The sequence below is a fragment of the Eucalyptus grandis genome, chromosome 2 (assembly GCF_016545825.1).
Source record: "Eucalyptus grandis isolate ANBG69807.140 chromosome 2, ASM1654582v1, whole genome shotgun sequence".
In the NCBI taxonomy this organism is placed as follows: domain Eukaryota; kingdom Viridiplantae; phylum Streptophyta; class Magnoliopsida; order Myrtales; family Myrtaceae; genus Eucalyptus; species Eucalyptus grandis.
The window spans coordinates 1,364,730-1,391,783 of record NC_052613.1 but is presented as its reverse complement, the minus strand read 5'-3'; the positions used below and the strand labels follow the sequence as shown (position 1 = coordinate 1,391,783).

The window sequence follows — 27,054 nt, the reverse complement described above, 5'->3', positions numbered from 1 at the left end:
ATTATGAGTGTATGTTTTTGTGCTGTTTTTGTTGTAAATATTTATTAGCTTAATATGATTACCTTTTACCCACAAAAAAAAAAAAAAAAAAAAAGAACAAAGAGGTCACCAAGTTTCTAGTGAAGGACAAGATTCCTAGGGGAAGCATTACTTACTCTAGGATGTTTACTTCTAATATTTTACTCCACAAGATCATCATCAACTGAATGAGACGATGTTTACTCCCAATATTTTACTCCACAAGATCATCATCAACTGCATGAGACCCAAGGCTGCTTCCAAAACTGATGTTTTTAGATTTGAGATAAAAATGATGTGGACCATCTATAATGGTGTTGCTTTCTCACTCCCTCCCACAATCTTACTGCACATGTACAAAACTGTCATAAAGGGAAAATGACAACTTCCATATACAACATTGGTAACTAGACTTTTCTAATACTTCCATATTCAACCGCCATCCAATTTTTGCTCAAGAACCATCATTCCCATGCAAATTGGACTTAAAATGATCTCAAAAATGAGATTAAAAGATCTATTTGGAGACTCGAAACTTTTGAAGAAAGAATCTGCTAGCAAAGCTAAGTTAGGATCTCCAACTAAGAAGAAACGCAAAGGGAAGAGCGTTGTCTCACGAACTCCAAAGAGAAAATGACATGTTCTTCTTCTACAAGACGAAGAAGAGAAAGATGATAAAGATGAGACCGTCTACGATCTTTGTGGTAAATGTTGTCATGCGTGATCCTCTTGGTGGAATAGCCGATTCTAAGGAAGAAGAAGAGGATGAGAGTGAGAAAGAACCGGAAAAGGAAAGTGAAGAAGAAGAAACTAGAGTAAAAGAGAGTGAGGAGGATGACTCGGATGATGAAGAGAGAGATGCCAATATGAACAAGGGATAGGAGCATTCTAACAAGGAATGAGAAAATACAAGGGAAGTTGATGTAGGAGATGCTAGAGAAGGGAATTGGTCAACAAACCAATGCTAAAAGAGAAGGGCTGCGGGAAGGAGAAGGAGTTCTTCCACAGACTGAAGGCACTATGACAGGGAGAGTAGATGAGAAAACTCCTTTTAATGACTAGATTGTTGAACCAACTGCTAGTGATGGCATCAGTCGATCTCCTCCAAATGTCGAAGATATTTATGCATCTCATTTCCCTGAAGTTTCTCCTGAGGGTCAAGACAAAGAAGCTAATGTTCAGGGGGAGCAATAAATTTTACATGTTTAGGTCAATGTTCCTTCACCTTTGGATACTCCATTAGTACAGCTTGTTGAAGCTAGTGCCCAAACTGAACCATAATCAAACTATCCTCGAATAGTGGAGTTCCTTTTGGAGATTAAGGCATAACAATATGGAATGGGAGAAGTCCATTATTAGTGCCATAACTTGTGTACGGCACTCACTTTGGTACCAAAAAATTTGAAAAACACTCATTTTTGTGCCAACTCCTATCTGGTTGGCCAGAAATTCGACGTGACACTTTTTTAAATTTTTTAAGTTGATGTGGCTCGCCGAGAGTATAGTCAGCATTTAAACAACAAAACGACACAGTTTTGTATTTTTCCCCCAAATTCAAAACCATAAATCCCCAAATTGAGAGAGAGAAGACGTCGTCTTCTTCCCCGAAGAACAGCACTAGGAACACCAGCAGTGCCGAAGAACAACACCAGCAACACCAGCAGCGCCGAAGAACAACACCAGCAACACCAGCAGCGCACCAGCACAACACCAGTAGTTTTCCGAAAAAAAAACCACGCACTCACCTCCGCCCTCCCCCAGTACTTTTTCCCCCATTTTCAATCACCTTGTCGACCTTTCAAATCCCTGAATCTCAACCCCACCACTGCCTTTTCCCACGGAATATCGCCGGGCGCAGAGGAAGCATGAGCTTGAAGAATCTCCAGAAGCACAAGCGATCTGACCAATGGTAGCCGCGAAGATCTAGAATGCCATGGAGGTCGTCAATGAAGCCAATTGCGACGACGGCGGTGACCGTGGCCCTGCCATCCCCTCCTCCGCCCTCACCGTCAACACCTCCCCCTCCCTCAAGATTTGCTATTCGTTCTTTTTCTTTTGTCTTGCTGTGGCAAGCAACTACGATGGAGGTCAAGGGACGGCGGCTGAGCAACAGTGGCCAAGGGACGGCACCCAAGCGATGGTGGCCAAGGGACGGCGGCCAAGCGATGGTGGCCGAGCGACGGCAGACAAAAAAACCATAATTTCAATCCCCAAATGAAAAAAAAAAATCCCCAAATGAGCTGTGCAGCGTCGTTTTTGTGAGGCCATCCATGTAGGACGGCAAAACGATGTTTTTTTCTTAAGGAAGATGGAAAACAACGTCGTTTAAAAGGCTTCTCAATTTTTGTTTTAAAAATATAAAAGCCACATAATCATTTTAGCCGGAATCTGTCACCAGTGACACCAAAGTGATCGTTTTCCTCCCATTTGGCAGTTAAGTGATCCGATAAAAACTTTTGGCATCAAAGTGAGCGCCATACACAAATTATGGCACTGATAGTGTACTTCTCCCATATGGAATGGAAGTTGAAATCCAAAAGTTGCATGCTGCTCTTGGTACTACCTCAAACTCTCTTACCGAAAAGGTACAATCTCTTGATAATAAAGTTCAGACCATGAATCAGCAAGCATCTCAAAATTTAGCGAAAGTTGAGATTGTCTTTCATTAGTGCTTAACTAAGCTTGAGGAGACCATGCAGACTTTGGAGGATTTCCAACTTGTTTGTGTTCCTAGGCAACCCCTATTCTTTTAGAACCAAACTCTTTTTCTTATTTTCTTTGTGCTTGTTTGATTTTCTCATTTTGTTGTTGACAAAAAGGGGTAGAGTTTTGCAAATTTGAAGCTTTTGTTGGTGCCGACTGAGTTTTTCCATGCTGGTATGATTTATTTTATGGAGACTTTTGATTGGCGTGTTTTGTGAATGTAGACTTTATTGTGATTACTATCTATTATCTCTATCGATTATCATGTGCTGTTAAACTGTTGTTTTGCAGGATAACCTTCATATTATGCTTAAATCTGAATGAAAATTTTGTCACCATAAAAAATGAGGAGATTGTTCAGAAAACTCCTACCAGGTTTTGAAGTTGACAAAACTTTCTTGTTTTTGTTCTTGTTCTTATTCTTAAAAAATGTAGACTTCTGAAGACATATCACAAACTCTTGTCAAAGTCTATTCATTCTAGAAGTTTTTCACACTCTGATGCAATCCAGACTAAAACCAAGTCCAAAAGTGCTCAAATTTATTGATCTTGCAATAAGGATTCAATATGAACATAAAGAGATTTATTCTTTAATATCTGGCTTTCAAGCGAAAAATCTTACTTATCTTTTATAAATACATTAATGGAATCAATCACGAATTGATGAAATTAATCCTGAAGACAAGTTCCTTTTTGGAAAACATCTACTTATAGAAACATAGATTCTGATTGTATGGACAACCAAAATCAATGGATTTTCATATCAATTTTCAAACGGTTACAAGATTTCCTTAATCGATTCTATCCAATGGATTGATTGAAAAAAATGTCTCTAGAGAATGCCAACAGCTAGTAAGGCGTGGAAGAGTATTTAAGGTAGTCATTCAGTCTATTTGAGATAGAGCATGAAAATTGAAATTTCAAAGTCTGAAGTATTTCCAACCACTTGCTCTTTAATGACAGCTCTTACAAATTGTATTCAAGAAATAAAATCATAAGAAGAGTGACTTAGTGTGGGAAAATGAAATCTTGCACTGAGTGTTTGCACTCAAAATATTATACTTCTCTATTGATACTTTAGTGAAGTTCAGCCAGAAGGCTACCAACATAGAAAAGTGGACTTAAGCTTGATCTAAGCCAAACCACTATAAATCTCATATGTAATTTTCTCTTCCCTCAACTCTTTTCAGCTTTATTCATTGTGACGTCTTAAGTTTCGCAAAAATCTATTCCACCTATTACCTAATTCTGAATTTCCACGAGAAGTTAGCTCGTGTAATCAGACTCTGATCATTTTTCAAACTTTGCTCACAACTTATTTTATTCCGCATTTATTTGTCAAGATTTATTTTAAACACCTATTCACTACCCCTTCTAGGTGTTAGTACGAGTGTTTTCATTTCCATCACATGACACATCAAGAAAAGTCTTTGAAGGACCTAATTTCTTGGCAGATCTCTATCAAAAGGGAATTTTCTAAACTATGACAATTCCAAGACTGATGAGATTTTTCCAAAGGCATGGGGCTTCCGATGATTGACCTGACTGTGGACTACGTATCGATCTAGAAAAGGAGGACCACAAACCAGTTGTCCAAACAATTCCAAGACCAGTAACTGAGCGATCACTAGATAGTTGGGCAACTTGTGTCACGACAGCATTCGTATTTCCTGCTATTTTTACCCCTATCCTGGTAGTATACTATCTAACCCCACCAAAGATGATTATCCTGAGGTAATGCTAAGGGGATAAGATGAAGGAACACACGCCAACTTGCAACTAGGGCTGATGTCTTGAACCATGACGAACCTATCACAGAAGTACCAAAAGAGAGGGTGACATCTGCTAACTCGACTTATATTGACTAAACCGAAAGATTTTTCAGCAAACTGAGATAGTTTTTACAAGTCCCTTGTATAGGAAGAGACTGTATACAGATCAAATAAGACCACAGTTGCAACATCACATACTGTGCAAGTTTCTCGTGAAATGAAAATGGCTCTCCTTCAGCATCTGTTTCTCTCAATCTTGGTAGTAGCAGCTGTAATTGTAGTTCTCTTAAAGAACAAGCCTAGGAAAAGCAAGTACAACCTCCCACCAAGCCCTCCCAAGTTACCGATCCTCAGAAATCCATCAGCTAGGCAATTGCCATACATATCCCTCCACCACCTTGCGAGAACATACGGCCCAATCATCTTCTTACAGCTTGGTGAAATCCCAACCGTAGTTGTTTCCTCAGCTAGAATGGCGAAGGAGGTAATGACAACCCACGACCTCGCACTTTCGAGCCGTCCTCAGATCTTCTCCGCCAAACACTTGTTCTATGATTGCACTGACGTGGTCTTCTCCCCCTATGGTCCTTATTGGAGGCATATAAGAAGAAATTGCATACTTGAACTGCTTAGTGCAAAACGGGTTCAGTCATACAGTCATGTCAGGGTAGAAGAAGTTGCTCAGTTAGTTGACCGTATTACAGTCTTTTCCAGGCGCCACAAATCTAACTAAACTGCTTGGTTTCTATGCAAATGATGTTCTCTGTCGGGTAGCTTTCGGGAGGGATTTTTCAGGAGGAGGGACTACGACAGGCATGGATTTCAAAAGATGCTGGAGGAGTATCAGGAGTTGCTCCGAGGATTCAGCATAGGAGATTTCTTTCCTTCCATGGAATTCATCCACAGCCTGACCGGGATGAAGTCCAGACTTCAGCGCACATTTTAGCGCTTTGATAACCTTTTCAACGAGATACTGAGAGATCATCAAAAAGAAAACAAAGCTACGGAGTCGCACAAGTATCTTGTGGATGTTTTACTTGATGTACTGAAGACTGGTTATGGTGATATGCCTCTCACCAGGGACAATGTTAAAGCCATCATCCTGGTTCGTGAATCATCCTTCCCTCTGGTTCAGTATTTTATAACATCAATATACTTGTATAGCCATGCAGATCCCCTAGCAAGAAGAAACCTCTCATACGTAGCATATGGATTTTGCAGGATATGTTTGCAGCAGGAACTGATACAACGTTCATAACCCTTGATCGGGGAATGACAGAGCTTGTCATCAATCAAAAAGCCACGGAAAGAGAACAAGCTGAAGTACAAAGCGTCGTTGGAGAGAGAAAATTCGTGCAAGAAACTGACCTACCTCAACTGCAATACTTGAAGGCTGTCATTAAGGAGATATTCCGGTTGCACACTCCTGCTCCAGTGTTAGGCCCCAGAGAATCTATGGAGGACATAACTATTGATGGGTACTCCATCCCAGCAAAACCCGTTTCTTTGTCAATGCTTGGTCAATTGGGTGGAACCCAGAATCCTGCGTCGATCCAGAATCGTTTTGACCAGAAAGATTTCTCAATGAAAATAGTGACATTGACTTCAAAGGGCAGGATTTTGAGCTGATACCCTTCGGTGCAGGTAGAAGGAGCTGCCCAGTGATTGCATTTGGAAATGCCAGTGTTGAGCTTGCTTTAGCTCAACTTCTTCACAGTTTCAATTGGGAGCTTCCTGATGGGATCCAGCCTAAGGATTTGGATATGACTGAAGTTTTTGCAATCACAATGCACAGAATTGCCAACCTTATGGTTGCAGCCAAACCCCGCTTCTCCTAGACGATGGCAGAGACAAGCAAACTAGCTGGCTAGAAATCTTTCCGACTTAGTAATCAATCACCCTTTGCTTGTTACAGAAGCATGCTATCTGTGATCTATTGTTCTGTAGTTAAGAATATGTCATGTACTCGGTCTGCAAATACATAATTTCAAGCAATTTAAGTCAAGGACTAGCTAGCTTCTGAGATCAGTACGTACATGCACACGCATATAACCCCATTTCAAATATGAAGCTTATAACCGGGCTCTCCTATGATATCCAGTCTGATGATTCATGTTTCAGCATCAAAGCACAACCAGACATGCTTTGGCAACAAAATGCACAGTATTACCAACCTTATTCTTGCTACCAACACCCTTTCTCTAAAACATGTAAACCAATGAGCAGCCTAGAAGTAAAACCTATAAATCAGATCTAGCCCTGTCAAGTGGGTTGTAAACGATGCAGAACACAGAACACTCTTGATGTTATTCTCAAAATAATGGGTTTTATGAGAATATGCCTCACTTAGAACAATGTTGTCCCAACTAAAAAACTGCTCATGCAACTAAATGCCAAATAAGAGCTCCCTTTACTACTTGAGATGATGTTATGTGAAAACTGTGGCAATGGACAAAGAAAAGGGTAGATAAAGCATTAAAATAAATGAGAAAACAAAACGTAAAGGCATTGCCGCATTAGTCATTGCAGGCACAATTGTCCCACACCAGTTACACACAAATTATGGGACCAATGTCCGACTCAGCAAGAGCTCAACAAAATTTCTTTGATGAAATGCTGCTTCTCTCACCAAAAGTGCTCAGATAGTTTACAATCCAGCTAGTCTAACAGCCACTCAACTAGCCAAAACAAAGCCTAAATTGACAGCTACAAACTGCAATCCCTTTCATAGATGCAAAGGATTACATAAGAAAAGCGAAGGGACTTTATTTTCATCCTATGAGCTACTTCCACCATTATGCTAGGAAAACTCAAGGTCTTTGTCTCATGGTCCAAAACTGAGGTCTGAAGGTACTTCATCAGTAACTTGGCAATTATTATCAGTGGGTTCTTAGCTCCTGAAGATAACGACCCAGTTGTTGCACACCAAGGAACAAGGCATCCGCAACGAGAAAGAGCCCAATGTATACCAGAATGTAGCAACCAGAAATTAGTCCTTTTAGGCCAACAACAAGAAATTAATCTATCAAGCCAATGTGAGACTCATAATAGACTGTAAGGGGACTTTTCACAAATCTATCAAATAGAAGAATTACCAGACGAGCAGAAAATACTAATCGATAAGCCCAACCCTCTTTGGCAGCTGCTGCTCTTTGTTGGTCAGTCCAACTAAGAATGGGTAAAAGCGGAAAACTATAAGAATGTCCAGTTTAGTAAAAGAAAAGTCTGCTGCCAAGTTCTTTTGTATTTTACTTAATGATAACCATACTTGCCCGGGATAATTTAACAAGAAAAGGAAAAAAATAAAAAAATAGTTTACTTCATCTTGAAACTTGTCATATTAAAAAAGATATTGACCATCAAATGTATCACAAAGTCAATAAAAACCCATCCAAAGAAATCTATTTGCTAACTTACAAGTGTGGAATAATTGAGAAATTCATAGTAAGTTAAAAAAACGTTGATATAAGTTCCATAAACATTTTCCAATTTACAACGTCGAGACAGAGACATGAAAAGAAAAGCGGGGGGGGAGGAGGGGAATAACACCAAAAGAAAAAATGGAATTTGGGAAGGATTCTTTCTAAAAATTCTTTCTCAGAAATGTTGGGATAAGATCAAAAATCTTTGAAAATGTTGGGATTTATTTTGTCATTTGGCTTTATATTTATCCTAATACTGAACAGCCACTCACAACCACACCCAGTCAACTGTTCGTGCTCATATAGATCAGGTCAACTCGACCTGAATTAATGCACAACCTCATGATGTTTTCCACCATCCAGCCACATGATCTATAATTATCTGTATCTGCAAATTTCAAACTCTGGACGTTCTCGACCAATCTTCTACCATTGCATAGCATATTGTAAGTTCTAGAAAGCATAAAAGAATGCGCAGACAGAGTCTCTGAATGCATATCTTTCTGTACTCTGGTTGTGATTGTCAAGAAAATTAGAAAATAAAGTAGAAACTACAGAACAGTTATGCGCATCTAAAGAAAAGGCTCAAATAATGAGATATTTACCCCAGAAATTCTGAAACACCACCAATTCCAGCAAATTTAAGAGGCTGGGGCCCTCTCTGGGGAGATCCTGCTCAAAAAATGGTCGCACCCACCATCATAACTAGCTTATCATCTCTAATCATGGTTTAAGAATCATAGAAGATGCCTACCTCTTCTTCAGAAGCCTCTAGGCCACCTTGAACCCAGAAAAGATTTCTATACCCAGCATTGTATAGGAGCTCACAAGCAGCTAATGATCTGGGAAAAAGAAGAGAAAATGAAAAGAAATGACGATAAACCATAGTTTGATTAATTGTCAATAGACATAAAAGCAAGCCCACATCTGAGAACAAATGTGTGCCAACAAAGATCCTAGCCTGAATATCCTTGCACTTGCATTAACGATGCAAACACATTATTTTCTACTAGCCCTTCATTGTTACAATTCCGAGATTGGGAAACTATGGTTCGCTTAGATGCATGTTATGACCATGCTTCTGCTGCTAAAGCAACTGCACGGGTTTCAACTGGAAGGCTTCTTATTTAATTGTCCAATACTTTCACTGCTCTGCCAGAAAACAAAATGGTTCCAACTTTGCCACATCACTCAAGAGGTCAGCTTCTCATGAGAAAAGCTACAAGCACATGATGGACAGTTGATCATTCTAGAGCAAAGCGGCATTCATTTTGCATAGGGGATAACGAAATCAAGTAAAATCGGTTTCTTCAACAAAGGCATGTGAGCAACTTAATAAGAAAACAAAGCCACCCAAGTAGTCAGCATTGGATTGGACAATTTTGAGCAAAAATTCTTACCTCAAACCTTTCTGGCATGCAACAATAAGATCCAAGTCTTTTGGGAATTTTTCCTCAATATTCGATAAGAACTGCCTGTTGAAGAGTAAATAATCTATATACCGTTGCATGTAACTAGGGAAAAAGAACGACAGCATGTATTTTCAGAACGAACTTGTTATAGGACAATGTAGGAGCACCACTCCACCAACCACCTACAAATACATGGAGAAATTGGTCATCACTGCCAATGGCCATTCTCTCTAAGTTACATGACATCACAACCTGTAAGCACCAATCATGCCTAAAGCATCAAAGTCCAGCAATATCAATATCTTTCATTTCGAGCAGATCATATGGTCGAAAGAAGACTAATCTCAGCACATTTTAATATCCCAAGTAGGATTTCTTCGAATGTACAAGTGCTAGATCATAAGTGAAAATGGTGGTTTTGCCAAAGACAGTCACCTCTCGAAGAAGCAAGTAAAGCAAAAGACAGTACCCATCACAAAGTTTATCATCTTCCTAGAAAGAGTCCCAGGATCAAATCCACTATTGTCATCAAATATGGGAATCCAAGTTGATCCTTTGACCCAAGCCTTAAGCAGCAAAGAAACAAAATAACAAGAATGGTTCAATCTTTGATAAGGAAGAACAATTAATAAGACAACCTCAACATACAAAATGTTGGAATGTATTAGGAAATCTTCTAGAATTTCTCCCTGATTATATTACGTGATTATATTACGTGATATTATGTGATTTGTTTTTATTCTGATTGCTGTAAATTAGATATTGATAGATATTAGAGGCAACTTAGGATCTTTATCTATATAGGTTTCTTACCTAATTTAGATTCTCTGTTCATGTATTTATACTCATTGTAATCACTCTATGAGAGATAAGAAAACAGATTCTTTTCTTCATGGTATCGAGCCCAAAGGTCCTTCATCTATTCACCTCGAGTAATTTTTTTTTTTTTTTTCTTTCGTTCGATCACTATGTCGGACGAATCATCAACCACCCAATCTAACCCTCCATCACTTCTTACAAAATCCACCGAAGCTCATCCCATTCAGATCACTTCCATAAAGCTGAATGGTGATAATTTTTTCGGTGGTCTCAATCCGTTCGAATGTATATACGGGGTAGAGGAAAAAGTGGCTATCTGACTGGAGATAATGCAGAACCAGCGACAGATGACCCCACTTGGGCTGTGCAGGATGCAGAGAATTCAGCGATTATGACGTGGCTGACCAATTCCATGGAAGAAGATATTGGTGCAAATTATCTGGGCTATTATACCGCAAAGGAACTCGGGATGCGGTGTGTGAGATGTATTCAGATTTGGGTAATCAATCTCAAATCTACGAGTTAACCTTGAAGCTAGGGAAGATGCGACAAGGAGAGGAAACTGTCACAAAATACTTTCACTCCTTGAAACGTTTGTGGCAGGAATTGGATGTATTCAATGATCATGAGTGGATGTGTATTGAAGATGGTAATCGATACAGGAAAATTGTAGAAGCGTAACGTATTTATGCTTTCCTAGCAGGGCTTAGAGATGAGTTTGATGAAGTACGGGCAGAATACTTGGGAAGCAGCCTCTTCCACCTATTGGAGAGGTCTTCTCAGAGGTTCGGAGAGAAGAAAGTAGACGGGGAATAATGCTGGGCAAGTCAGCTACCGGCGGAAAGGATGGATCATTGGAAGGTTCAGCATTAACTATATTTGAAGACAAGAAGGGCCATGTTCCTACAACAATAGTTTCCGAGGCAAATATAAGCAAGATCCCCATTAACTTGCGAAGATCAGATGGGAAACCTCGTATTTGGTGTGATTTTGCAACAAACCCCGTCATACACGGGAGACGTTGGAGGATTCATGGCCGTCCAGCTTCTACAACTAGTGAAGCAAGGAGACCAACTTCATTTAGCCGTGATAATAAGTCTTCTCAGCGTATGCCTCCTACAGCTAATGAGGCCACTTTGCATTCTCTTTCAGCAAAGAACAACTAAACCATCTTCTCGCAACTACTTCAGTCGGGTCCGTATCGGGTAATCCTACTGCTTCGATTGCCCACCAAGGTAGAAATCTAAATGCCCTCTCTTGTTGTTCACAATCTGTACCTTGGATCATTGATTCAGGGGCATCCGATCATATGACTAATCTTCCATATTTGTTCAAATCCTATATTCCTTGTCCCGGCAACCAAAAATTCGGATTGCCGATGGGAGTTTTTCATCTATTGCAGGCAAAGGATTAGTTCCACTTTCTGAGTCTATTAAACTTCATAATGTACTGCATGTTCCTAAGTTAGCCTGCAGCCTCTTGTCTGTTAGTAAACTTTCTAAAGAGTCTAATTGCCGTGTTGTCTTTTTTGCTTCCCATTGTGAGTTTCAGGATCAGATCTCGGGGAAGACGATTGGCAATGCTAGGATGAGGGATGGTCTTTACTATTTTGAAGAGTTTGTCTCTAATAAAAAGCTCGGGCGTATGGAACTTTCAGTTCTTTCCCTGTTCAAGAACAAATAATGGTTTGGCATCATAGATTAGGCCATCCTAGCTTTAGATATTTGAAACATTTGTTTTCTCATTTGTTCAAAGATGTGGATGTTTCTTCACTACATTGTGACAATTGTCTTTTTTCTAAAAGTCATCGTACTCATTATAATCCAAAACAGTATCGTGCATCATCTCCTTTTTACTTAATCCATAGTGATGTTTGGGGTCCTTCACCCATGTCAACAAAAACCGGAAAACGATGGTTTGTTACTTTTATAGATGATCATACCCGTTTATGTTGGACATACTTGATGAGCGCCAAATCTGAAGTTGAGTCATTGTTCAAAAAATTTTATCAAATGGTTATGACTCAATTCCGTACTACTATTAGTATTCTTCGTACTGATAATGGTACTGAATATTATAACCAATTTTTGGGGAGTTTTTGACAGAAAAGGCATCATTCACCAGTCAACTTGCCGAACTACACCCCAACAGAATGGCATTGCTGAACGCAAAATCGCCATCTCCTTGAAGTATCGCGTGCCCTCTGTTTTTCAATGCATGTACCTAAATATTTATGGGGGAAGCTGTGCTAACAGCATCTTATCTAATTAATAGGTTGCCTACTCGGGTATTAAATTACACTACTCCCTTAAATTGTTTCAAAAAGTGTACCCCACAGCTCGTATTTTTCTGATATTCCTCTAAGGGTGTTTGGTTGCACTACATTTGTCCATCTCCCAATTCAAAGTGTCGATCTAAATTAGATCCTCGGGCTGAAAAGTGTGTGTTTATAGGGTATGCACCTAATCAAAGAGGTTACAAGTGTTACAATCCACATACTGGTAAAACTCATATCACTATGGATGTAACATTTATCGAGTCACAACCGTTTTTTTCTAACAAATCTCTTGGGGAGAATGGCGAAGTTAGTGAAGAGATTAACTCTCCTGTCCTTCCTAATCCTTTGTTTGAATCTTCGAAAACACCTCTGCCAAATCTTGATGTGTCAAAGATAGGGGAGAAAAGTTCAAGATCACAATGTGATCAACAAGCCCGAGCTTCGAGGTTTATACTAGAAGGAAAACTCTTCAAAATATTGCAGATCAGAACTTTGTCCTGGGAGCCTCATCCGTCTACAACCCCGAGAGATGATCTCTTGCCTTCGTCATCGGGTGATCCTAGTAGTACTCTTTTTCCCTCCATTCCTATCTTAAATTCTGATACTAATGCTTCTAATCTTGATATGCCTATAGCTCTTAGAAAAGGAGTTAGATCATGTACTAAGCATCCTATATCAAAACATGTGTCATTCCAAAAGTTATCTCATCATCATAGAGCATTTGTGTCAAATCTGTCTCACATATCTATTCCTAGAAATATCCATGAAGCTTTGAAGGATCCAAAGTGGAAGATGGCTGTTGAGGATGAAATGCTTGCACTTAAGAAGAATGGCACATGGGAGTTGGTTGATACACCAGAAGAAAAAAGATCGTTGGCTGTAAATGGGTATTTACTGTAAAATGTAAACCCGATGGGAGTGTTGAGCGGTATAAAGCAAGGTTAGTGGCAAAGGGGTTCACTCGGACTTATGGAGTAGACTATCGGAGACTTTTGCCCCAGTTGCCAAGATAAATTCTGTTCGAATTTTACTATCTTTGGCTGCTACATTTGATTGGCCCTTACATCAGTTAGACGTGAAGAATGCATTCTTGAATGGTGACTTGGAGGAAGAAGTGTTTATGAGTTTACCACCAGGTTTTGCAGAAACTGAAGGCAAAGTTTGCAGATTAAAAAGTCGTTGTATGGACTTAAACAATCTCCAAGAGCGTGGTTTGAACGATTCGGGAAGGTGGTTAAAAGATTTGGCTATCACCAAAGTCAAGGAGACCACACTCTATTCTATAAACACTCAAAGGAAGGTAAGCGTGCAATTCTAATCGTCTATGTTGATGATATAATATTAACCGGTGATGACAAAGTTGAGTTGAAAAGCTTGCAAGGGAAGTTGGCTGAGGAGTTTGAAGTTAAGGATTTGGGTGCCTTGAAATATTTTCTTGGAATAGAATTTGCGAGATCCAAAAGGGCATTTTTATAAACCAACGCAAATATGTTCTTGATCTGCTTAAAGAGACAGGTCTATTAGGATGTAAAGCAGCAGAGACCCCGTGGAACCAAATATGAAGCTTGAACTTGCCAAGGCTGAAGAAGTAATAGACCGAGAAAGGTATCAAAGGCTTGTTGGTCGACTTATTTACTTATCTCATACTCGACCTGATATATCGTTTGCTGTAAGTATGGTGAGTCGGTTCATGCACTCACCGGGGCCAAGGCATTTTGAAGCGGTATATAGAATTTTACGCTACTTGAAGGGAAGTCCTGGTAAGGGTCTAATGTTTGAAAACATGGACATCTGGAAATTGAGGTGTTCACTGATGCAGATTGGGCTGGAAGTACTATGGATAGGAGATCTACTTCAGGCTACTGCACGTTTGTTGGTGGTAATTTAGTCACTTGGAAGAGTAAAAAAGCAGAGTGTGGTGGCAAGAAGTAGTGCTGAAGCTGAATTTCGATCAGTAGCACATGGTGTATGCGAAGTTATGTGGATTAAAGGTATCTTAGATGAACTACAAATTCCAAGTTCCATACCAATGAAAGTATATTGCGACAATAAGGCAGCAATCGCAATTGCTCATAATCCCGTGTTACATGAACGGACAAAGCATGTGGAAGTTGATAAACACTTCATCAAAGAAAAACTTGATAGCGGACTAATTTGTATGCCGTATATTTCAAGTGATGATCAGACTGCTGACATTCTGACCAAGGGATTACATAGAAGGCAATTCATTCGTCTAGTGAACAAGCTGTCTATGGAAGACATCTTCAAGCCAGCTTGAGGGGAGTGTTGGAATGTATTAGGAAATCTTCTAGAATTTCTCCTGATTATATTACGTGATTATATTACGTGATATTATGTGATTTGTTTTTTATTCTGATTGCTGTAAATTAGATATTGATAGATATTAGAGGCAACTTAGGATCTTTATCTATATAGGTTTCTTACCTAATTTAGATTCTCTGTTCATGTATTTATACTCATTGTAATCACTCTATGAGAGATAAGAAAACAGATTCTTTTCTTCACAAAATAAAAATAAAAATAAAAAACCTCCGTTGACAGTAAAGAATACAGCCACAAGTCAGGTGGCAAACGACATGCCAAATCCCACAGCAGGAGACAATCGTCAGAAATAGTAAAATGCAATTTAATATGGTACAATCCACGAGATGACAATGTAAAAGCATTTTATTTGGCAAAAAAACGTAATGCAAATTTGACGTTTAGCAAGAGTTGACTGAGGAACAATGCCCATTTACCAGCTTGCATAAAATTCTCCTAAGGTGGAGTTCATTTCAGGGCTCAACACAGAATTTGGTAGGAAAAAACTGAACAAACAAGCACTTGCCTTGCTGCTTTCCACAGAAGAGTGAACATCTAATAGGGTCTTATCTAAGAGTTGTATTGCATATCCAGCTTCCCTTGGGATTAGACATTTAACTTTTTGTTCCCTAATCTGTAAAGATTCCAGAAAAAGCAGAGCCTGAGGCACATATTCTGAAAGTTACCTACCGCAGCTGAGGAAGTGATGGCTGCGTATCATGTGATATACAGTGTCTCGTTCAGCATAAGACAAATGTGATGATATAATAAGAGTGCTGACTTGGCCCTAAAGTACTGATTATGATCGAAAAGGTTTGACTTTTGAACCAGAAACACATGTTAATGAATGTCTAATTCATAATGCTTGCACAGACATGAATAGCCTAAAAATCAGTTTTTGGTTCACAATCTAGGGGCTTGAGATTATCCCATTCCATATTTAGAAAATGAAACAGGAAACGGCATTCATATGGCATCAAGTAAAACAACTACAACAAGAGGCCCTAAAAGCAGTTAGATTTTAAAACAGCCAGTTCAATTCTCATCCTCCCCGTGAATTGTCTCTAGATGTAACTAGACTGGACTAAAAGCAGCTATTCGACTCTCGGAATATGAAACACGCTGCAAACTCCAATGTCCAAAAGTTGCAGAACTTAGCAATTTCCAGTGGATACATGTGTAAGTACCAGAGAATCCCATCTCTTTCGGGCAGCAGCCTTATCCATCATTTGCCTCAAGTCATAGTCATCCGTGTCAGCTATCATTCTGATAACACTCCGCTTCTGGGATCAAAAACACAGACCGAGAAAAAGGAATAAGAGAGTCGAAACAAGCAAGAACATAGGCACAAAGTCAAGTTAAGCATTCACATTAAAGAAACGAAAGCAAGAACAAGACGAATGCCATCAGAAGAGCTTAACACTTCGACCCACCAACGAAAAATGACAAGAACTATGAAAAGCAAATGGACCCAGTTTCGCGCAAACGAGAAGGATGAGCAAATTACTGAACTTTATGGCGAATTGCCAAAGACGATATCAATCCAAGAGGAGGGAGCTCCATAAAGCCCCGTGAGTGCGTCTTCGTCCGCGAGCTCCTCGCGGTTCGCACTCTGCGGGAAGTGGCGGACTGCGAAATCGTGAGAGGGCCGCGGGAGGGAAGCCCCAGAGCTTCCATTGTATGTAAGGCAACGGAACGTTGAAATGCTCTCCTTCGCTTTTCATCTCTGTGGTACGAAGATTTGCTTCCTTCGACTTTGCCCATTTGGTTCAGCATTCTCAAGCGCTTTTAGTCCCGAAAGACCCTTGAAAAAAATTTAGGTGATTGATTTAATGTTTGGAAGTATCATTGGCTAAATACTCCTTTGAAATGCTGAAAGCCCAAAACAGGTAGGCTTTCGAAAAGCATTTCCAATTTACTATTCATTCTATTATGCATCCGTTAAATCTTCATTTTTCTTCTTATTTTTAAACCGATCATCTTCCCAATACTCCAATCGCCATTGATCGGCAACGAAGTTTCATTAGATTTATTTTTATTTTTTAACCCTTTGTAAATGTTGTGTTCACCTTTTTCTTGTCATTTTTATCTTTAGCCTAACTTTTTATCAATACACTAAAATAATCATTAATTAAGGAAGATGATTAATACTACAATAATTAAAAAAATTATTGAAAGTTGAAAACAAACCTAAAAGAACCTTAGGCCAAAAGTTGAAGTTTTGTATCTAATCTATAATCAAATTCTTTTAATATAATTTTTAAATAAATTTACTAATATATATCTTTTACATTACTCTTCAACATGAAAATGTAAAAATGTTATATAGTTATTGTTTCTTTTTTTGCAATTTTAAAAATACTAAAACTAAAAAAATTAATTTGGTCACACTAAAGAGCTTTTCAAATATATGTTTACCAAATAATCTTACATTTCTCTAAAGCACTTTTCAGTTATAATTTACTAAACAATCTAGCATTTCAAAAACCATTTATCTCAAAGGTATTTGCATTTTTCTAAGGGCATTTCTCCAAAATTGAACCAACAGGCCCTTTGTCTTTGTTTGCTTGAGAGAAGCGAATGATGACATTTTCTTATTCGCATCATCATTCGGGGAGAATGCCGTGTCGGGTTGCGAACGTGCTTTGTCAGGTTTTTGTTCCTGTGCTGTCGCCGGCCCAAGTTCAGCTCATTCCAGCAAGCCCGCCGATCATTTGGGCCAATGTCAGTTCTTCATGAAACTCACCTGGTCACCTTTCCACCACTCAACCAATTGAAGTGGATTAATCTTAGATAAGCTCGGTTTATGGACAATCACATTGCAAAAATCTCCAAAAAGTTTGCATTTTTCTCGTGAGATTAAGTGTTGTTTTCACATATGTGATTGACTTGATTTACAGTTTTGTGCAATATCTTCTTATGAAAAGTCTTCCTTTTTTTTCTTTTTTCTTTTTTAAATACTGAAGTGAAAAACATATCTACATACAATGCATGATGGATGAGGGTAATGAGCAATCACAGATGACGACTTTTGCTTCATTGGGTGAGTGTGATGAAAGTCAAATATGATGAGATTTGTTTAGGTGAACTCCATTTGTTGCATGGTGGGGTGAGTGCAGAGCCCACACATTTGATGGTTCAGATCATATGACTCAACATTGCATGTACAGACTCTAAGCAGAACGAGCACAAGTGCTCTATAATCACAAACCTGCAATTCATTCTGGCACCTTTTTTCTGGCCTTTGTGCTCTGGTTCATTCTGGAGATGTTCCATTAGTTTAATTCCAAAGTTTCCTTTTCTCCATTTCATCATACAATGACAAAGTGCTCTTGTCAAGAACCTGTTCGTATATATGATTCTCTACTTCTCTCTTTTTCCAGCGAGATCGCACAATGGGGCCTGATCTCATCATGAACCTAATATGCACTCTTCTCATGCCTCTTTTAGGGCCGATTTGGATAGGTCATGGGAAGATAGGACAACCCGAACCAGCCAAGAATCTCCTCCACGTCCTAGGAGGCTCCTGCTCCTTGGAAATTTCCATTCTACTCGAGTCAACATGGACTGACCATATTGCTCTTCCAACATTGGTCCTAGGAACTATTGTTTTATCTGCAATCTCAACCTTTGTTACCTTTAAGGTTCCACTTGAAGCTACATCTCACTATTGACATCATAATCTATTTGTTTTACCAATTGAGTCTCAAGATTCTCCTTTCAAAGGATAGCAACTTTGTTGAAGATCATGTCAATAATTTTCTTTTCTATCTTAAAATAAATAAGCTCAAAAGATCATGGCATGTTTTAGCATATAGTCAGCAATATCTATAAGTTCCCATTTAACCAAGCACTTTAAACCTTCTAATAATTTATCACTACAAACCGAGGAAGGGGAGCAGGACTATGAGCATATCTCTCATGTTACTTATTCTAGTGTGATGGGTAGTATAATGAATGCCATGGTATGCATAGGCTCAATATTTCACAAGCTGCGAGAGTCGTTAGCGTCACATGAAGCACCAAAGTAAGATTTTATTTTGAAGTTGTGAAGTGGATTTTAGATATATAAAGGAGACAACAAACGTTAGTATAGTGTATTGTAAGGTCGATAATGGCAATGAGACCATGGGTTATATGGATTCAAACCATGTCAGTGACTTGATGACCACACATCTTTAGTAGCACATGTTTATGCCGATAGGTGGTGCAATGAGTTTTGGAGAGCATCCTTACAAAAAGATGTTGCATTGTCTTTGACTGAGGTAGTATACATGTTAATAACCTATATAGCAAAGGAGGCATATGGTTAAGGGGTTTTCTCTCGGACCTTAGATTGGAGCAGAAAAGCATCATTATACACTATGACAACTAAGGTGCAATCTATGTAACTTATAATATGATTTATCATGAGCAAACCAAATGTATTGACTTTAAGGACCATTTCGTATAAGATGTCATAGCAAGGGCAAGGTTCTTATGAAGAAAATTGCAATAGCGGAGAACCCGATAGACATGATTACAAACCCATTCTTTTGGTGAAGCTCGAGCTTTGATGGTGTTTAATTGGCTTACATAGAGAGTGAATGCCCATTGAGGCATTGGGATATCTGGCATGGATAATGAAATGACTTGAATACGAAGTCGAGTCAAGATGAATAATTGTTAAATTATATCTCGAATTTAAACCCATTGTATAAACATGGTCCAAAGCTCGTGAATATATGCAATCTAAGTTGAACTTTTGTGAGGTCTTAGATATTGTTTTTCTTCCAACGTTAATTCTATCTTCATGCGTGGAAGAAAGAAGCGAAAGAAAGCAGCACGCTTGTCTTAATTTGTTTGAATCTCACAAGCTGCACATGGGTTTCGTTCAAGTTTGGCCGCAGGGGAGAGATTTGTTCTTCAGCCGCAAGTCACGCGAGAGATTTGTTGTTTGCAATGGGATGGCATATTTTTTACTAGAGGCAGCGAAGACTTCAATTCCCTTCATGTGCAGTGGACTTTGACAAGCAATAATGGAGACGCTTTATCACTTGAAAATATTATTCAAAAAATCATAAATTTATTACATTTTTACCATTTCAATTCTAAACATTTCAATTTTACCAATTAAGTCCTAAATCTTTTCATTTTTTACCAATTGAGTATATCCGGTCAATTTTGTTCAAAAATCTCTAGTGTAGATGCCAACTATCCTATGTGACATGTTCGACGCTAACGTTGATAATTTTTAATAATATTTTTGAAATTTTTTATTATAATTTTATTTTTCTTTTCCTTTTTCTTTCTTTTTTCTTTTTTCGTGTTGATGAGGGTCATCGGCAACCTCATAGGCTACGGGCTATGGCTCAAAGGCTCAACCCGATCCAATGAGCATGCACCCGTTGAGACCACGAAGGCTTGAAGGCCCTCGCCTGATATGGGTGAGGATCACCTCGCCCATGCTCGGTAGGGCTGCGAAGGCCCTCAACCAGATCCAATGAGGGCCTTCACATCCTGGCTTGCAAATAGTGAGGCCATAAAGGCTTGAAGGCCCTCACCAGATGTAGGTGAGGATCACCTTGCCCATGCTGGTGGGGCCGTGAATGACCTCAACCAGATCCAATGAGGGCCTTCACACCTTGGCCTACAACTAGTGAGACCGCGAAGGCCTAGTGGCCTCATCAGCCATGGGCAAGGCCTTTGCAACCAGCAAAGGTTGTCAGTGAGCCTCGCCAAGGGGGAAAAAACAAGCAAAAAGCAAAGAAAAAAACAAAGGAAAATGAAAATATTCCAAAAATATTAAAATATAATTAGAATTTGTGATTGTTAGCTTCAACTGTGTCACGTAAAACTGTGTCATGTAAAACAATCAATGTTCACATTTACGATTTTCAGCTAAAATAAGCCGAATGGACTCAATTGGCAAAAAATGAAAAGGTTTAGAATTTAATTGACAAAATTGAAAAATTTAGGATTAAAATGGTAAAAGTGCAATACATTTAGGATTTTTTGGACAATTTTCCTGCCTTTAGCATTATAAAAGGAGAAGTAATTCACACATGAGAAGACACGAAGAGAAAAGCCAAACAAAGTAAAAAAAAAAAAAAAGCAAAATCATTGTGTTTTTTGAGTGACGCATGGTTCTTTTGTTGTCTATGCTTTGGCATATGGTCCTTGTGTATTTTTTGAGTGGCCCAATGGTCCTTCTGTTATCTTATCCAACCGGAAAGGACTCCCTCTAGTGAATATTTCTCTTCCCCACCGACACCTCCTTCCGGTTCCTGGGTAAATATTTTTCTTCCCCACTTAAGTAGGAATACCCCAAATTTTATGTCCCAAAGTTCATACAAAACAGTCTAAAGACATACTCATGTCTCCTATGGTCCTTCTGTTATCTTATCCAACCAGAAGGGATTCTCTCTTTGGCTTATTGGTGAGATTTTTCCTAATAATAAAGAGGGTATTAGGTGAAACTTTCAGGACAGAAAACACTGAGTGTATGGATTATAGCCATGTAATTCTTCGATTGATTAGTGAATTATTTGCAGCTAACTCTTTCATGTGGATGCAGATACCGACACTAGGACCGAATCACTTAAATCTGTTGCATCCTTTATAACTCCTCATTTTAATCCTCTATCAATTTCTCTCGCTCATGATTCAATTGTAAAGAGCCGGCCAGGCTTCCGTGTCAAAACATAACAACAGAGTCATAGCTATATCAACCAGGGAATGCAATAAAAAAAGGAAGGCGTGTTTGGAACTTCACTTGAGAAATTGTTTCCAATTAAACAATGCGAGGGGTACTTATCTTTCTGTGTGATTAAGTTTATTTACGGCCAATTAGTCAACAATCTTTTTCTATTCACCGGTTGCAATCTTCAAACCCCAATGTCACCATCTTCCATGATGTAGGCAAGCTAGTTAAATGGACCCACGTACCGTGTAATAACTCCCCAGAAAGCGTTAAGAGGTGCATCGCGGTCGAGAAGTTTTCAACCGCGATCGAAATGAATGTATCAGGCTTATTCTATATCTTAGAATGGCGGACACGTCCGGATCTTCCGATTCTCTCTGGTAAATCTCCCACTTCCATCTCCTTATGACTTAGTAATCACCGGACCTCTTATGAGAAACCTCTTCATACGTTGGTTTCATCGCTCATAATTTTTTGCAAGGATTTCACGCCATGAGTTTTCTTCAACTTCTTGTGGCCCTCATATGCGCTCTTGCGGTACCTCTGTCACTAGTCTTATTGTTTGATACTAAGAAGAAGAGAAAAGCATCTAGGAATCTCCCTCCCGGCCCTAGGAAGTTGCCGATCATCGGGAATTTGCACCAGCTCGGCTCCTTGCCTCACCGTTCGCTTGCTCAACTCTCAAAACGGTATGGCCAGATCATGTTTCTGCAGCTCGGCTCTATTCCCACTTTAGTCATCTCATCCGAAGAAGTCGCCAGAGAAGTATTCAAGGCCCATGACCGCACTTTCTCTGGCAGACCCGCCTTTTATGCGGTGAAGAAGTTAACATACAATTGTTCTGATGTGAGTTTTGGCGCCTATGGCGATTCCTGGAGAGAGCTCAGGAAAATAGTGATCCTAGAACTCCTGAGCAGTAAGAGAGTCCAGTTGTTTGAATCTGTGAGGAAGGAAGAGGTTAAGCTCATGCTTGACGCAATCACTTCTTCTCCAGGTCCCGTCAACATTGGTGAATTGGCACTTCTATTGGCCAACAACATCGTGTGCCGAGTGACTTTTGGTAAGAAATGGCAGGCTGAAGGTGGAGGTGTAAAGAGCAAATTTCACGAGACGCTTCGTGAAACACAGAGCGTTGCAGGGGGTTTTTGTGTTGCAGATCTGTTTCCGCAGATAGCTTGGTTTAACAGGCTCAATGGATTCAAGGCGAAGGTTGAAAAGAGCTTCAGTGAGTTAGACAAGTTGTACAATGAAGTGATTGAGGAGCACCGAGACCCTAAAAGGCCTAAACCCGATCACGAAGATCTTGTTGACGTGTTGCTTCGGTTGCAAAGGGATCCAAATCGAATGATTACCCTCTCAGGCGAACAGATAAAAGGCGTATTAACAGTATGTTCCTCTTTGCCCTATTTGTCCAGCATATGTTTCCTTCTGTTCACTTCTTATCACTCTGTTACAAACTCGATCAAAACAGAAAGCGATTGGGACTAATTGTCTGGGATTTTATTTCAGGACACGTTCAATGCAGGTTCAGATTCTGCAGCAGCCACTCTAGTTTGGACAATGACAGAACTTGCCCGCCATCCATCTATGATGAGAAAAGCACAAGAAGAGGTTCGAGAAGCAGCAAAAGGGAAGTTACAGGTTGAAGAGAGTGACCTTCTAGGACTCACTTACCTAACATCAGTCATCAAAGAGGCATTAAGACTCCATCCACCACTCCCTCTTCTTATTCCAAGAGCGACAATTGAGGATTGCAAGATAAAGGGATACGAAATTCCTAGAGGAACAACTGTATTCATCAATTTGACAGCAATATCCACAGACCCAAAAAGTTGGGAAAACCCAGAAGAGTTCAGGCCTGAGAGGTTCTTGAGCAGCTCCATCGATTTCAATGGACAGAACTATGAGTTTCTGCCATTTGGTTCTGGCAGGCGGGGATGCCCCGGCATAAACTTTGGTGTGGTGATAGTTGAGCTTGCATTGGCTAATCTCCTTCATCGGTTCAATTGGAAACAGCCTGAAGGAATGAGTGTTGAAGATATTGACATGGAAGAAGCTTACGGCCTCACGACTTTCAAGAGAACTCCTCTTTGCCTGATAGCAACCCCCGTGACTGGTTGACGTTGCGTTTGGATGCTACTGATAGACAAGTACGTCTGATTCACTCTGTAAAAATACGGACTTTCTTCTGCTTCGCCATGTTTATTGTGTTGTAATCCTACCACAAGATTTCCGGTTGGACTTCGTGGCAATTGCTGTTCCTAGATCTTGTAAACTGAAATAATCAAAAACTTTTGAAAAACAAAGATCTTTGTAACAAATTGATGCTTTCTTTGTTTGGGTGGTATATTCATTTTTCTTGGTGAACTTCATTGAATCATTTCGGTTTCATGGACTTCCACCATGGCAAACAGGCAATGGAGAGTTGCAGCACAAGTTTCATGTCATGTGGTAGTTTTGAGCTCTAGTTTCAGTTAGGAATCAAAACTAGAACGCTAATGTTTGTATAGCTTCAGAACCCATATGTTTACCAGACTTCCATTGTACAGACAACTAAAAGACATCGTTTGATGAAGATGTTTATCTTTTGAAGCAACCCCAGGAAACTAATCGATCAAGCTCCACAAGAAAATTAAAGAACCACTATGAATTTCCAGATGCTCCAAAACACATTTTAAATAGTGAATGGCAGCTATGCTTTGTCTGCTCAAGCCACCGGGAAAGGACAACAAAGAACTATTTTCGCTACCGATTTTTTGGTCTCCACGTCAGAAAGATCAATAAAGATTGGTGACGGTGACATGGTTCAGTTATATATTTGTGTGAACCAATAGATCTGCTGCTCACCACCGTTGACGATTAAACTAATCCAAAATAAAGCTCATTTGAAAGCGCGAATCTTTACTTTCTTACCACCTTTGAAGAAAGATATGCTTCCGTATTTGCCTGATCAGCTATTCGTGGACATATTATATGGATAAAGACTGAAGAAATATTTGACGTTGGTAGTTTGTGTCATGTGCACAAGATATGCTTGGATGGATATCTACTTTTTGTTTTTAGTGCTTTTATTTTATTATCATGATTGTGGATGTTGCTTTCCATGTCAAATGAACACCATTGACTTCTTTCTTGTAGGTAGGAATATGCTGAAAATGTGTATAATCTTGATCATTTGTTTGAAAATAGATCGCGTATCCGCATTATTCAAGGACAATGCCATGCCGAGTCGCTAAAGGCCTGTTTGGTAACACTCCCAAGAATAACCGATTCTATTCTTTTTTATACCAAGAACAAAAAAAGAACGAATATTCATTTGGTAAATTTTTTATTCTGGGGAACAAAAATCCATTTTTTTTTTTTTTTTTTTGAAAAAGATTTGAAACAGAATTATGAAATAGAAAAAGATTACTTCTTATTGGAACAATTCCAAAAATCAAGTCTAATTTTTTTCTCTTATCTTATCTTTTCTCTTTCCTCTTTTTCTCTTTGCTTTTCTTCTTCTTCCTTTTGGCCAATCACCGACCTCGGCCATGGCCGGCAACCAGCCAAATGAGGACCGATGACCTCGCTAGAGCGTTGCCAGCTCCTAGGCATAACCAACCACAAGGAGGCTCGTCGACCCAAGCCTCACCAGTGGCTGGGCGACTATGGCACCCTAACGGCCCCCGATCCGTTAGGGTCACCATAGATACCTTCCTTTCACTTTGTCTTGAAAGTCGATTACTCCAATACCAAAGAGTTATAATAAGTCTATAAATCTTGGGGGTTTATATCTTTTCCATAGGTCCCTGCACAGAAATATGGCAGAAGGACATCCATCAACTTCCCTTTCACAAATTAAAATGATGCACACCAACTAAAACTTTTATAAGTTAAAGCCGAACACCTTTATTTACATAAACTTGATGGACATCTTAGTTGGTACATCAAAAATGCCGTGGTTTTCTATACCCGACTTCATATCAAAAGATAACCGACATCTTTTCCAACAGTCATATACTTAAAGTCCATCAATCAGTGTCAGCGTCCAAAAGTTCCTTCCTTTGTTGTCCTCCTCCTCACGGTCATACCCAACCACTCGGTCCATTTGTTGGTGGCGGTGACAGCAGAGGCATGTTATCTAAGTATGAAATGTTAGTTCCCAAACAGGGTGAATACAACCACTCAGTAGTAAAAGATTCATTAAGCTATATCACGCAATACCATCAATATCCAGATTCATGCAAGATAGACAAAAACAAGTAATCCAGGAATAAGTATGCATCAAAATCAGGAAATTCTTCAATGCAATGGCAAATGCAGTTTAAAGGATCAAAATACATCATGTCCAGTTACATGAGTCTCGATTATAGGGCCAAATTTTAATGACACGTCCCATTCCATGCCATACAATTTAGTCTCATAACCATACCACACTTACACTTAATATAATCATCAGAGTTAATCATTCAAACGGTTTTATCCCCCCAAAGGACCAATGTTTGCATCCTTCTGGGATTCCGCACCCAACCTTGGCATCGCGAAAGCCTCCGGGCATGTATTCAAAATACAACCAGGCATCCAAAGAGCATCGACTCGTTCGAACCTCTAGGCATCTCGCACCCCACTTAGCATCACAAGGAATCACTAGGGACCATAGACATGGTTACCCCTAACCTCCGGGCATACATCACAATACAACCCCTCACCCTCCGGGCATGTATTATAATACAACCGGGCATCCCGACACTCCCGGGGAAAAGCTTTCGGCATGTATTCATAATACAACCAGGCATCCAAAGGGCATCGACTCATTCGAACCTTTGGGCATCCCGACTCCCGGGGCATCATTGACCCGAGGTCCAACGGCAACAATTAACATCTTAATTTCCAAAAACATGTTCGATGCTATGACATTGGAAATCACATGAGTTTCATTGAAATCTTTGGTGTTGAATGATATGCCGAATGCCAAAATCCATCACGTCCAATAACAACTCAAGATGCATTCACCTTTTGAAACAAGTTGAGCAAATTCGGAATAAAACAGCTTAAAAAACCAAAATGCACAGTTTTAATAAAAATTTTGGAATAACCCCTAAATGAACTCAGAAAATTATGAAATTTTGACATGTTATCAATAAGACTAAAGGAAGAAGTTTCATGAAGAACACCAAGTCAAATTCCTTATGTATCAAGAGCTGTAATTTCTGTATTCCTTGCTAACATTCTGTAATAACTTCCAGCTTTAGCATTTCATAGAAAAATCGTTTTGGTGGTCTTACTTTGTTCATTTATTCTAAATTTTTGATATGTTGTTCCTGAAGATGTTCCCTACAACTTTTATTAAGGATTCAAAGTCAAATTTTGGCTAAATAATTACATAAAAATCATGAAATCACTAAAGGTCATACTGTCTTCTGCAAAAACAGTTTACTATCCTAAAGAGAACTACTCCTACTCTTTGAATCCCAGCATCCAACGTCCATAACCAAACACTTACAACTCTATTGCACTATATTATAACTACTTCACTTCAAGAATCCACTTTAGTTAGACCTTTCAATTCTTATTTCAGCCAATAACTGAAACTACACAAAACAAACTTTGTTTTTACTCAATCTCTTAATCCAGCTTCATCTCA

The 27,054-nt window shown here is 39.3% G+C and overlaps 2 protein-coding genes across 3 annotated transcripts; one reads left to right on the top strand and one right to left on the bottom strand.

Moving 5' to 3' along the window:
- Positions 1-6,632: 6,632 nt before the first annotated feature.
- LOC104417498 (rhodanese-like domain-containing protein 11, chloroplastic) lies at positions 6,633-16,495 on the bottom strand. 2 transcript variants are annotated; one of them, XM_039305822.1, is made up of 10 exons: positions 16,259-16,495; positions 15,934-16,029; positions 15,273-15,380; positions 9,797-9,893; positions 9,470-9,509; positions 9,316-9,390; positions 8,670-8,757; positions 8,521-8,587; positions 7,589-7,661; positions 7,252-7,488 (listed from the first exon to the last, which is right to left on the bottom strand). In XM_039305822.1, the coding sequence occupies exons 1-9, from the start codon at positions 16,421-16,423 to the stop codon at positions 7,606-7,608; spliced, it is 792 nt and encodes a 263-aa protein (XP_039161756.1). In that variant the 5' UTR covers positions 16,424-16,495; the 3' UTR covers positions 7,252-7,488; positions 7,589-7,605. The 2 variants fall into 2 exon arrangements, with proteins under 2 accessions (XP_039161755.1, XP_039161756.1); XM_039305821.1 differs by lacking the exon at positions 7,589-7,661 and having other exon boundaries at positions 6,633-7,390.
- Positions 16,496-21,702: 5,207 nt separating this feature from the next.
- LOC104417440 (cytochrome P450 71A9-like) lies at positions 21,703-23,764 on the top strand. Its single transcript, XM_010028720.3, has 3 exons — positions 21,703-21,808; positions 21,910-22,814; positions 22,938-23,764. Exons 1-3 carry the CDS (start codon positions 21,742-21,744, stop codon positions 23,547-23,549), a joined length of 1,584 nt encoding a protein of 527 aa, XP_010027022.2. The 5' UTR covers positions 21,703-21,741; the 3' UTR covers positions 23,550-23,764.
- The last annotated feature ends 3,290 nt before the right edge of the window (positions 23,765-27,054 follow it).

What these genes read in the sequence shown, in the direction of transcription:
- LOC104417440 (XM_010028720.3), top strand. Translation starts at nt 21,742, where the DNA reads ATGAATGTATCAGGCTTATTCTATATCTTAGAATGGCGGACACGTCCG. An exon ending in GGATCTTCCGATTCTCTCTG is followed by an intron (nt 21,809 to 21,909) that starts GTAAATCTCCCA and finishes ATTTTTTGCAAG; the next exon opens with GATTTCACGCCATGAGTTTT. An exon ending in AGATAAAAGGCGTATTAACA is followed by an intron (nt 22,815 to 22,937) that starts GTATGTTCCTCT and finishes ATTTTATTTCAG; the next exon opens with GACACGTTCAATGCAGGTTC.
- LOC104417498 (XM_039305821.1), bottom strand. Translation starts at nt 16,423, where the DNA reads ATGGAAGCTCTGGGGCTTCCCTCCCGCGGCCCTCTCACGATTTCGCAG. An exon ending in CTTTGGCAATTCGCCATAAA is followed by an intron (nt 16,030 to 16,258) that starts GTTCAGTAATTT and finishes TTTTGATCCCAG; the next exon opens with AAGCGGAGTGTTATCAGAAT. An exon ending in GCATGCCAGAAAGGTTTGAG is followed by an intron (nt 8,758 to 9,315) that starts GTAAGAATTTTT and finishes TCTTTTTCCCAG; the next exon opens with ATCATTAGCTGCTTGTGAGC.